Source organism: Alligator mississippiensis, chromosome 5 (assembly GCF_030867095.1).
Source record: "Alligator mississippiensis isolate rAllMis1 chromosome 5, rAllMis1, whole genome shotgun sequence".
Classification (NCBI taxonomy): domain Eukaryota; kingdom Metazoa; phylum Chordata; order Crocodylia; family Alligatoridae; genus Alligator; species Alligator mississippiensis.
In genome coordinates, this window is record NC_081828.1 from 8,499,399 (window position 1) to 8,512,604 (window position 13,206).

Genomic DNA, 13,206 nt, shown 5'->3' on the forward strand with positions numbered 1-13,206 from the left:
TCCAGTGAAATGACAAAAGGGCATTTTGGAGGCAGTCTTCAGAAAAAGAGGGCTTGCAAAGGAAAAAAACATGGCATGCCACTTTTTGGCTTCTCTGTATTGCAGGCATGTAAAACAGGAAGAATTCTCTTCTGCTTGCCTTTGACTTATCATTGAATCAAATGTCATCTTTCCAGATATTTCTTGATCTCCCACATACGTGGTCTCTGCACTTTAAATGAAAGGGAATGGGCTTTGCATCTTCTCAAGCTAGAGCTCTCCAGATAAGATGGGGAAATCAATAATTATTTCCACTGTAAAATACAAAAAACCCACCATCATTTTTGGGACATTTAAGATCATTTTATATCATAAGAAGGGGAAAAAAGGGGTATATGTTTGTTTTCCCATTCTCAAGTCACCATAAAGCTTTACTGTCTTCTCATGGCAGACAACTAAATATGACTGCATCAGAAATAAGCAAGCACCTATTTGGGGAAAAAAACTGGGAAGCATTTAAATATACCCTTTGTTATTTTTAGAATTATTTCGTAGCTAGAAAAAGGAAGAATTGCCATCATCATGGGATTAGGCAGCTTCCTTTTTTAATGGTTTAAAGCAGAGTTTTGGCTATTTTGGTGGAATGCAAGATAAACTGCACATCTGACTGACTAATCTTAGCAATGGCTACATAATGACATCCAATGATTAAGACTCTTTTTCAAACACTGAACACCTTACTGATCTGGAATTTGAAAAAATTAGCTGACAGGAATTTAAATAGAAAAATAAAGCCACTGAAATGTATAGTTCTGCAAATATTTTTTTCAAGATGGATCAGAAATAAGTCAATGGGCCTCATAAAAGGTTCTTAAATTAATCCAAATATAGCAACAATTTTCAGTTTATTATACTGTAAAGTTGCATTCAGTCTAGGAAGGAACTGAAGAAACCAGGATTTTACAAAATATAGGCAAATTTTGATTTGCCTGTGGGGGTTTTGGGGTTTTTTTTATTTTTATTGTGGATGACATTTAAACTGGAAACAGTTTTTTATTGAAAAAAAACAACTACAGAATATTCCACTCTTATTTTTTTTCCTCATTTGTTTGTTAATCTTGCTTATGCTTCATATATATACATTTTTTAACCTATCAAATAAATTCCCTTACAATTAAGGCTCTTACCTGTTTGTTCAGGATACCTTTGCCATCTTGATCAGCTAAATCCCAAATCTAAGATTAAAATGACAGAAAGCATTTCAAAGTAAGAATCAGATAACATTGTCTGAAAATCTGTGACTTTCCAAATCCTTGTCCCACTTGTGTAGGGAATGGAATCCTCGTATGAATTTTAATCCCAAACCTTTTATGCCAGCAATTATAATTTTTGTTGCCATTATTTAAATACTATTTTATATAACTAAGCATTACATAAACTGAAAAACAAATGTGACGGGCAATGCAATTTGAATCCATTAGGTAACATAATTTGTCAAATTGCCAACAAGCACCAAGCAAGCAAGACAGATAGTGGGCCAAATTCTCTTTTCTGTTCAGATGAAACTGGCCCAGGTCTTTATATTTTAACTCATACTCATTCAGCAACTTGCACTTTCTATAAAATCTGTCAATCAGGCCCAATGATCTCTGATCCTCTGACACAGAGAAAACAGATTCCAATAATATATCATTACATTTTGATTTTAACAGTGCACAAGATGAGTGTTGCAGGTTTAAAGAGCCCTTTGGGTATCTCAGTAATACAGGAACAGAGTTCACAATATTTTAATTGTTAGAGTCTATAAAAGCTGGCTTTAGGAGAACTTTCTATGACGATATTGTCATAGAAAGTTCTCCTAAAGCCAGCTATTATAGACTCTAACAATTAAAATTTAGCTTGGGATCCAGGAACTTTGTTACTTATTTCTCCAGATATTTCTCCAGACCTGAACTCATTCTTAAGTTGCTTTTGCTGCTGTCAAACATGAAAGATCAAGGCAGAAAATCAAAGTTAGGAATCCCATCAGAAAAACAAAGAAATACATAACAGGATTTAGTATTATAAATTCAGTATATTATAAGAAAAATACTGTCATTCAAATATGGCTTAATTAATGTAGTGTATCATATGATAGTATGTTAAGCTAATTATAAGTTTGTTTGTCAATACTACAGAAACTAGATTTAAGGGCACTGCTTAATCTCCTTCATGTACTATGGCACTAAACACACTATACTGAATTTTTATTAGACTAGGGTTATTTTATACAGAGTAATGTTATAATTGAAGTAGCTACACAAAAATTATCTAGAAAATCAAAACAAAGCACATACATTTATTACCAAAAATATAAAAACAGGGTAGGTGTGCAAATGTTTAGTATCTGCTCATCATATTAATAAAGTTTCCTACCATTTATAGCAATGGGCTTGGTTACTTATTGGCTACATGTCTATGGGATATTTGAGGTCAAGATTACTCTGCGCTTCTCAATGACCTACAGGAGTGCTTAGAATCTTGCTGGCTCAAGTCTCAGTCCTGCTATTACTAGAGCAGACGACGCAATGCTGTATATCTGCAAAAGGAGTTAGGCAGGGTAGAGATGCCGTTTACAGATTAACTGAATCAGAGAAGCCTAAGTTTTTGCGAGCCAGACCTCACTTCATCAGATGCAAAAAAATATTACGAGGCTTAGGCCATGAACAGGCAGTGTTGCACTTTAAGGCTAAACACACTCAAAAAGCCTGAGACTGAATCAATCCCATCTTCACAGATTAGTCTAAACTGCATAGATTGAACCGATAAGGAAGTGACCAGATATTCACTTTTGATTCCGGAAACAAAGCCCCATGCTTGAAGTGGCCCAGGCCAGAAGCCGGGAGAAGACAGAGCACGCCTCCCCTCTTGGCTGGAGCAGACTGCTTGGGCCATGGCTAGCCTGCCCACCCCGCAAAGCAGGGTTCACGGGGGGTGCCAAGCATCGTGGGATGATGGGGGACTCTGCGTGAACTTGAGCATGGGGCACATCTGCAACAGAAGTTCAATAAACTGATTTAACCTAAATCAGTTACATCTGATACCATGCCCATCCAGGTTTATCTTAAACCAATTTCAGCCATTTTGAAAGTGGCTTATGTGCACTGAACTTCTGGGCTAGGGATAGAGGTTACACAAAAATTGGTTTAAGTGATCAGAAAAACTGGTTTAAACGTGTAACAGAACAGAAGTTCAGTGCATATAAGCCAGTTTCAAAATGGCTGAAACTGATTTAAGATAAATCTGGTTGAACACAGTATCAGACTTAACTGATTTAGGTCAAACTGGTTTATGAAATTTTTGTCCCAGCCCCCTTCCTGGTTTAAGTTAAATCAGAGTCCCCCGGCATCCCAGCATGCTTCTCATCCCTGGGTGAGCTGGGCTGCCTGCTCCAGAGAGAAGGGCTGGCCCTGCCCCTCTGCTCCCTAGCTTAAGCAGTAAGCCTGGCTCACTGCCCCACCCAGGTAAACCCCAGCTGGGGTGTGGAGCCAGGGAGGGGGGGTTAAACTCAGCTTCCCCCAAGGACAGAGCTCCCTGCGCTGCTGAAAACTTACTGTTGGCTGGGGTTGTGGACTACAAATCCCAGAGGTGCCTGGAAGCAGGAAGAACCCTCAGAGTCGCTCAGAGCGGTCCCGCTGCTCTCACTGTGGATTGCAAATCCCAGAGATCTCAGGGGCAGCAGGGAGAGTAAGCAAACGCACAGCCCAGGCTGCATTTATAGCTCTTCAGTTTATAGTTTTTCAGAGAAAATACTATTCTTGTTCAAGCTTTTATAAATTCAATGTCACTACCTTCTCCTGCGCACCCCACCCCCACGCAAGCAGGGGCTGGGGCCTGGCCACAACCCCTCTGCTCTAGCAGGGCTTTCTCCCTTCCCTTCCCTTCGGCAGTGGCTGGCAGGCGTCCTCTAGTGCCCCCTGGCTTGAACCAATGCAGGCATGTGGCTGCATTTCCTGAATCAAAAGTGAATGTGTGTTCATTTGCTTATTGTTTCAATCTAGGCAGTTTAGACTAACCTGCAAAGACTGAATCAATTCAGCCTCATGCTTTTTGATTATCTGTATTTAGCCCTATTGTGTTACAGATTTGAACCAGTTTCCAATCGCTTATACCAGTTTATGTATAATTTCTGTCCCTAGCCTAAGTAGTTAAAAGCACTATAAAAAGGGAATGGACTGACAATGCCAGGGCACAACAACTACAAATCTGCCTCAAACCATTTAAGAAATTACTCTAATTGACACAGGAATAACTCTGAAGAGTTTCAGGTTACATCTATTCTCCCCACAACATCTTGTGCACTCCCTATTAAAAAGGAATTTTTAAAAGCACTTCCGAGGAAAGGTGCAACAGAAAGTCATACGCTCAGGTTGTTATCTAGTAATTTAATTCTTAGAGGACAATGACAAAAGAAAGACAGCAGAATAAAAGGAGCAAAATTTGCCATTAAGTAAATAATACCTTTCCAAGTATCAAGTCAGTCAGTCCAGACTTTTTTAGGAAAACCGCAGCATCAGAAGCCAACACTCTTCCAGTGTTAGCCGTATCAACCTGTAGAAAAGGATTCACCACTGATTAGCTATCTGCATTGCTCCTATACATCTCTGTAAGAAGCTACCAGAGAAGATTATATTCTTATATTAATGATGATTACATTTTTTAACATATTTCTCTAGTATTTTACACTAGAAGAAACCGCGCAGTAGAATGCCACAATATTTAAACATTAATATTTTTATTGGACTACGTCTGTGTGTGTACAACAAACCAAGTTAAAACAAGGGGCCTAACATATAATTTGTTCATGCCAATTTTTTATTACTTGAATGCTATCAAAGATGTACAAGAAACCATATACCTTAATAGTATATTCCCCCATGGTGAAAACACATCCATTCCAGTTGTTTACACATGCATTTAGCTGTATTATATTCATATTAAACATTGTCAACCAATTAAAATAAAATCTTAGCTACATTTAAGATATTCAGCATACATCTTCAGCCTTATCTCAGTACAAGTAACATTTATGTATAATTATTAAAAAATTCTGAATTAGCTTTCTATCACATCTACCAGACCTTTATTAAAAAGATGATTCCAAATAATATTCTAAGCAACACACTTATTGACTGGAAGTCAACTAGGGTAGCTCTAGAGTCTGAAATACCGGTCAGCTGGTATCTCTTTTCTGAAGTCCCAAGATAATCATTTATCTCATCATTTATAGAAGCATTTAGTGATATTTCAAAGGCTGTTTACAAGTTAGTAACTGAACTTGCCACATGTGTGGTAAGACAGGCAAAATGCTTATCCACAACTACAGACACTCCCTTGCAATCTTAAATGTGATAGGAAGTAACAACTCCCACATCAAATTAATTATCTAAAGGGGTTTTCAACCTTTTTGGATTGGTGTACCCCCAGCAGCCGGATGTGGAGCCGAGGGGAGGGGGGTGGAAAGAAGGGTGGTGCACAGCTGAATGTGGAGCAGCAGCAGCCACCGCATGCAAGCTTTCCCTGCCCCCTCCATCTAGTTGAGCGGGTAGCATCTGCATGGCAGCACAGAATGGAGCATGGTGCGCTCCATCCCTGCTTGCACGCACGTACCCCCGGGCGTGTGCATACCGCCCGGTTGACAACCCCTGATCTATAATATGAAAGTAACTGGTACTGAGCATGCCCAATCCCACTGTAATTACATGCTCAACAACCAAAAATAAAGGCTGTTGAGCAACTGTCAAATTAAAAAAAAAAAAAGAAAGAAACCTATATTCAACAGCACACTAATAACAGCAGCTCTAAACAATGTACATGTGTAGATGATTGTAAACCACATCCAAGGTACCTAAAGGGTCCCTATTACAATACTATGTGAGCACTACAACAAAATCTTAAGTCCCTATGACAGGATGTCATCTGAAGGACTGAAGCAGCAAAGTATTTTAGCCATTTCTCATATTGGAAAGAATAAACTCAAAATGGTATGTTGCTTTTATTCTTCCAGATGAAATTACTTTAATTTCTGTGAAGGGCAACAAAGGCTGACAAATCAAATTATAGATGTGCGACTACAGAAATTCAAATTGAGAATATCAACATCTTTTTTTGTTCTCAAACTTTGGACCCTCAAAACCCCAAATTAATGATCAACTGTTCATCTGAAACCTAACTAAAATGTACTTCGAATAGGTAAAAGTACTGGGAGAATTGAAAGAAGTGTAACTTTCAGGGAAGCATTATCAAGTTGGCTCAATTGAACAAACAATGCTCTCCTGTGCACACACTTTTGCAAGGCAACAAAATCCCTCAGGGGATCATTAGTTTGGAAGAAATTTAGAAACCTCCAGATGTGTGACTTCAAATTTGGATGTATACCAGGTAGTATAGACACTTCTGTAAAAAAACAAGTTGTGTTGTATAGATAAAGTAGCATGTCACTATTTATTTAAAAACACAACTATTTTCCCTGCCATGGACTGCAATGCCCTGAAAAACCCTACAGAATGTGACAGCTATGATAGAATTCATTCAGGGGGCTGGACTCGATGATCTTCCGAGGTCCCTTCCAGCCCTAATGCCTATGAATTTAAACAGAGGAAACAGATGTAGTGACAGGACCCTTTTCCCTTCTACTACTCTTCAAAGAGAAACAGCCTAATCAAACAACATTCAAATAAATGAACTTGAAGGGAAATCAGAAACACATGTGGCATTCATACCTTGATGTTTCAAATCAAAGCTTCTCCAGTGTTATAAAAAGATAGCTCCAGACTCTAGAGCCAAGAACACATTGAGTAACCCCCAAAGGCTTCTTTTATTCAGTTATTTAAAATGACTTGAGGTTTACTATTATGTAGTTGCAGATTATTATTATTTGTGACGTTCTCTGGAATAGATTGAGAATGGCTAGTATGAATCTATGCTAGGATAGTTTGCTAGGAACCATTGCTAGCATGCTATAACTTCTCCAAGTATTTTGCCTTCAACGGGGAGCATCATCTATAATCTTCCAGATTTTTTAAGCCAAGAATATATGATTAGCTTCCAAAAGGAACTGGACAACCTTCACTGTTCAACATGATAGACCATTTGAAATATTCAGTGTATACATTTGTATACATTTGATAAAAGCTTGCATAAAGTGCCCTCAAGATTCAACATTTGGAAGGTACTCTCTATCAGGTTGTAGTTCCACTTCTGGAGGTACATTTTGATTGTAGTAAAGGTATATAGATAACTTCTTTATTTACTTCTTTTACCAATTCTTTAAAAATAAAGCAGCAAACAAATCTCAACAATTAATTGCCTTCCTTTAACTGCAGTTTCACTTATACCTTTTACTGAATGGCCTTTTTGCGAGTTTATGGCTGCCTTTCCCCCAACATTTCTAAATAAATTGGGTTGGCCTGATGAAAGAGGTGCCTATGCTAGATGCAACAATGCTGTCAAGGCTCTTCAATTAAGCTCAGTTACACATGCAATAGACTCTGTTTTTAATTTACAACTAGCGAGCTTAGCATCCATTCAGAAAAAGCTTGTTGGATCAGGTTTTTCATTCTTTCAGGAATATCCAGAGTCAGCAGAGACTATTTTTAACAATTTCAACTTCACCCTCTGCAACTCCTCAGTCACCATCATAAACAGGCATCTGTTATTAGTGGAGCAAATTCAAATACTACTAACTTCACGTTCCACTGATTTAATGGATTAAAAAAATAAACAAACAGAAAAAATACCTTGGCTTTTCCTTTCAGTTAATCTACAGACAACTGAACAATTATCCATCAAAATTATACAAGTCAAAATCAACTACTAATCAATTACCAATCAAAAAGAAAAAGGCCCAGAAAAAAAGCTAAAACATACATAGTACTTTCATTTTTCATGCAGTAGTTTTATATAGTCATTTTTAAGAGTTCAAGTTCAAATTACTCTAAAAGAGAAGTGATCCTATTACACCCGTCTTCTGTATAATTCACTGACTCCAAATTAGAGTTGTGTGAAAGGATATTCAAAACACCGCTAGTTTAAGAATGGGGAACAGAGAATAATTATGATGTTCATGTCTCTTCTGAAGTACAGACTTGTCCTACTTCAAAAGTAAGATTCAATCAGAAAGCAGGTGAAGTCTCAAATCAGTGGGTAAAAAAGTAGGAAGCCAACAATACTGGGATTTTTTTTATCTGAACTATTGTTTGGGCTTGGCAGTAAAATTATCAGGATGTATTGATCTGGTAAACACAAGTGTGCACATAATCTCTTCTGTCCTCGTGAACTCTATAATATGGGAGTCTCCCAATTAACCGACTACTGTACATACACTGAAGTGGACACACCCTGTATTTGTTTTTCAATGGAGTTTAACTGAGCAAGTATTACAATCCCAACTAAACTTTGGTCAGTTTATCTCTTTCAAGTTCATTTCTGAGCCAATCCTAATGCAGTTAAGGTGAACCATCTCTCTCCTTTAATGGCCTACCCTCCAATTTACTGGATCAAAGATATAGAGCAAGGAGAAAAAGAGGTAAGTAATGAAGATCCATCCTTTTGGGAGTAAGGAGAGGAGCAAAGAGAGACACACCTCTCCCCTTCCAAATAATATCAAGAATTAAAAATAGGAGATGTATCAAACACCTATCAGACAACAGGGGACATACGAAAATGAGTTTCTAAGACCCTGAGTAAGGTCCAAAGACGGCAGCTTTATAGAAATCAGTCTTCTCCCACCTCCCAGCAGTGGAGATATATGGGAGACTGAACTTCTTAATAGGGAGCATCCCTCAGACATCCCATACTAGAATCCCATGTAGAATCCCATACTAATTCACTAGCACGTGGAGTACTCCAGCTATACAACTGGTAAATATTTTAAACCTAATCTATTCCCACCTTTAGCTAGCTTGAAATTGCTGTTTTTCTCCCCCTGTGACATACCTTGTCACAATCATTCTACCCGTGTCACCTCGAGACTAAAGCTAATCAGAACATTTCTCTGGAAGCTATTTATCAGAGAAAGCTATTTCATTAAAACCATTTTTTTTAAATCATATAGATTAAATTAGATTCCTGCAAAAGTGTGTCCAAACAAAAACATTCTTATTTCATAATTTAAAATTTTAATTTTGAATTTTATTTTAAGGCTTCTCATTTTCATATATTTTTATATTATTTCATGACAATAGTCACAACACTCTCTAATATGCACTATTATTCATCGAACAGAACAGATTAAATCAATTTAAAAAATAATTAAAAAGTTACAATCAGCTTGCAGGCTACATCCATCCAACATAGCTCTGTCATCCAGACCATGGTGCTACCTGCATTTCTCCAACTGGCCTTTTGCACTGCATGCAGGATGTGCCAGCCCTGGCCCAGCACACAGAGCCTGCTTGGCGAGTACCTCACACAGCATGCAGGGCCAGACCTGGAGCAGAGGCTCTATGTGGCACCCACACCAGAACAGCCCCACATGCTAGATCTGAGGCTCATCTGGATTTGGTCCACAAGCTGGGCCTGCAAACTGCATGCAACACTGTACTATCCAGCCTGCAGACTGGCCCCAGCACCCCTCTAAGTAAAGTATGATCTAAAACAGCTGCTACTTGACTCCGCCCAATCCAGAAAAGGTAATATGATTTCCAGTGCATGTTATAATAAAGAAGTGACACCAAGTCAAAGATCAAGTTAAATTCTGAATACACTAGATGAGCTACTCAGTGGTTGTCAATGGATCTGCATCAAGATTTCACTCTCTCCAGCAGTTTTTCCAGTGAGGTACAGCACTTTTATTCACTCTCTTTCTATGCTTATGGGGTAAGTATAGTAAGAAACGGCTGGGATAATTAAAGAAGAAATTATGAATTCTCCAAGTTAATTATATCCATTCCTTTGCATCCAATATACCCATATATCAAAACACAACAAAATAGCCTGATTTTTTTAAACCAATAGCAGAGATAGAGAATTAGTAATTCACTTCATTTCAGGCCAATAGGCAAGGAAATGCCCAGATCAAGGGAAAAAAATGGTACAGCTTTACTGCTACGTGTTCTCCTGTTTACTCCCAACCCTTAAAGCCAGCCCAGAAACTGCAGATCATGTAGGTTCCTTGTAATAGTCTTCCATGTCTGCATCATGCTTACATGGCCTAGCGTGATCTCGATCCCTGGCAAAATAAGTACGAAATCATCCAACAGCCAGATTCTAAATTTTTGAGAGAGTGAACCTGGTCCAAAGCCTTTACCATTGTTAACAATGCATTTTAAAAGCACAAGCAACTGTCCTGCCAATTCTATAAAGTTATATACTGCTGGCCCTACTCTATCATCTGTGACAAAAGGATATTCTACTTTCACATTTAATGTGACCATCCAACAGCAGTCGCACATGAGCACAAGGTTTTCATTGTTTTGTTTTTTTTTAAACAGAGCTCTAGATATTGTAAAGCAAATGGGTAAGCCAGAAAATACATACCTGTCGATAGTACTTCTCATACACAGGGTTTGCACTTGATAGCTGTGAAGAAAGAAAGGTAAAAAAAGTATGTCTAAAATGCATAATTATCCATCTAGTTTACTTCTCATATGATCAAGTTGCATTAATTTAAATAGTAAGGCAATATAATAGCAGTTTTTTATAAATTTTTTTTGCAAAAGACTATGAGGATTACACAATTCTGTAATATTATAGAACATTCATAATGATATTAGATGGGACAACATAATAAGAACTATAAAATTGACTCCAACTGATCAGAATTATTAATTTCCATATTTCATAACTGTTCTTTACGAGACTTCTAGCTTCCTGCTCTGAAGTAATTGGTAGTGGCCACAATGAGCAACAGGCTAGCTGACTACATGGTACAAGTCAAGATAGACGACTCTTAAAATTAATTAGAGTAATAAAAAGCCCAAAGTATGAACACAATTTGAATTCAATTATTCTTCCAGAATTAAATGCTTGATATGAAACATAACAAAACATTAAAAGTCACTTCTGCCAAGAAAAAAAAAAAAGTATTCAAGAATAAAATTAACTACAAAATTTGAGCCTGTCATCTGTTCCAGCATTCCAAAGACTTGTTTTCAATTTGCAACCTCATCTGTGAAATTGCCAGAAATCAAAAGCAATTACTACACTCAGATTTAACTAAATTGGTGTCATTACAGACAAAGTGCAATTAAGATTAGGTTCTTTCAGCATGGGTCCCTAATACCTGAGAAAGCTTTGCTTCCATATGCAACAAAAGCTTTATGAAAGTGGTGAGCTTAGGCACTCAAGCCACATTTAAACTTCGAGAGATAACAAAGCTTCTCATAGAAGGCCCTCAATTCACTTATTCAAATACTCGTTCAAAACATGTTTGCCTGAGGGACTAATCAGGAAGGCGTGGGCTGCAGGTTTTAGGGAACTGCCTTCTTTCTACCCTAATCAAAGAGGTAAAATTGTAGATTTCTTTTTTTTGGATGATGGGTTTGTTTCCTAAACCATACAACTTGGGAACACCATGATAAGGTGGAATTCAAGCATTATCAATAGAATATATTGGGCTACCTTTGCTACATCTAACAGGGAGTGCTGACCACAATTAAATCTAGCACTTCAACACACTGATAAGAAGGGGAAAAAAACCACCACCACTTCCTTTGAATACAAGCCAAAAACACTTTCCATTCCCTTTGATACAGAAATATGACTAATCATGAAAGCCTCTAAACACACATGAATAAGGATATGAATCCAAAAAACTATGTAAAAGTATAACATTGATTTCTAATTTCTGATTTAGGAAACTTATAATTTGCATGCAAAGATGGATATTGGCAATATTCCAGGTTTTATCCCAACTACCTCCAACAAATAAACCAAAAAATGTCCTGGGGTATGACAGCAAAATCTTTAAAAAAAACAAAACAAAAAAAAAAAAATCACTGCTGACTGGGAGAGTCAAGAATTCCTGTACTGCAAACCTACTTGTTTACAAAGAAAATCCACAGTTTTTTTCCTGACCACAGTAAAAAAAACCCAGTGTCTTTCAAAAAATAGGTAGGTCTGTTGAAAACCTTTGGGTGAAGGTCAGAGAAGGAGAGCAGCACAGGGGGGATTGTCAGGCCACCAAACCAGGGGGAGGTGGAGGTCTCCTTTAAACAACTGACGGATGTTTCCAAATCACAGGACTTGGCTCTCATGGGGCACTTTAATTATCAGGACATCTGCTGAGAAGGAAACACAGTAGTGAACATGCAGTCCTGCAAATTCTGGGAGTGTGATGGAGATAACTTTTTGGTGCAGGTGATGGAGAGGCCAACTGGGGACAGGGGAAAAGGGGAAAGCTCTTCTCAATGTAGTGCTCACAAACAAGGAGCAATGGGTTGAGAACATGAAGGTGGAAGGTAACTAGTGTGACAGCAACCATGAAATGACAGCGTTCAAGACCCTAAGGGGGGGAAGGAAGAAAAGCATCAGAATAAAGACAATGGATTTCAAAAAAGCAAACTTTAACAAACTCAGGGAACTGGGAGGCAGGATCCTCTGGAAGGCGAGTCTGAAGGGAAAAGGAGTCCAGGAGAGCTGGCTGTACTTTAAGGACGCCCTCTCCAGTGGGTAGAAGCAAGCTATCCCAATGCAAGAGTAGAATGGGAGGTGCAGCAGGAGTCCAGCCTGGCTTGACAAGCATCTCTTCAATGCACCGAAACTCAAAAAGCAATACTACAAATAGTGGAAACTCGATCATATTACAAGGGAAGTTTAAGCTTATCACACAGGTGTACAGGGAGAAAATTAAGGCCAAGGTATAACTGAAGATGCAAAAGGCAAGCGACCTAAAGAGCAACAAAGTATGTCAAAAGTATGTCAAAAGTAAGAGGAAGACCACAGAACCCATAAGCCCCTTGCAGAACTCAGAAAGCAACCTAGTTACAGATAATTCAGAAAAGACCAAAATATTTCATTCCTTTTTTACTTCAGCCTTCACAAATAAAATCAGCTACCAGATAACAAGCACAGCTGGCAGTAAAGACCACCAAGAGCCAGGTTAACCCCTACGCAGCCCCACAGCCATCACAGAATTCAGGGCGTTGGATCCTTGCTTGGCATATAAAACTGCAGTGGTTTCAGGACCAAGAAAGGGTTAACTCAGTTCATAGCAGTGACATTTTTCTTGCAGCAGCTTCCTGTCCC

At 38.2% G+C, this 13,206-nt stretch overlaps 1 protein-coding gene across 3 annotated transcripts in view; it reads right to left on the reverse strand.

The window, feature by feature from the left end:
* Positions 1–13,206, reverse strand: part of EPS15 (epidermal growth factor receptor pathway substrate 15) — a 96,810-nt gene that overhangs the window by 66,425 nt on the left and 17,179 nt on the right. For all 3 annotated transcript variants that reach the window (XM_014598698.3, XM_059727825.1, XM_059727826.1), the window contains exons 2-4: positions 10,498–10,539; positions 4,480–4,569; positions 1,167–1,214 (exon numbers count right to left, since the gene is read on the reverse strand). In XM_014598698.3, the coding sequence (XP_014454184.1) occupies positions 1,167–1,214; positions 4,480–4,569; positions 10,498–10,539 (180 nt within the window). The remainder of the gene's footprint in view (positions 1–1,166; positions 1,215–4,479; positions 4,570–10,497; positions 10,540–13,206) is intronic.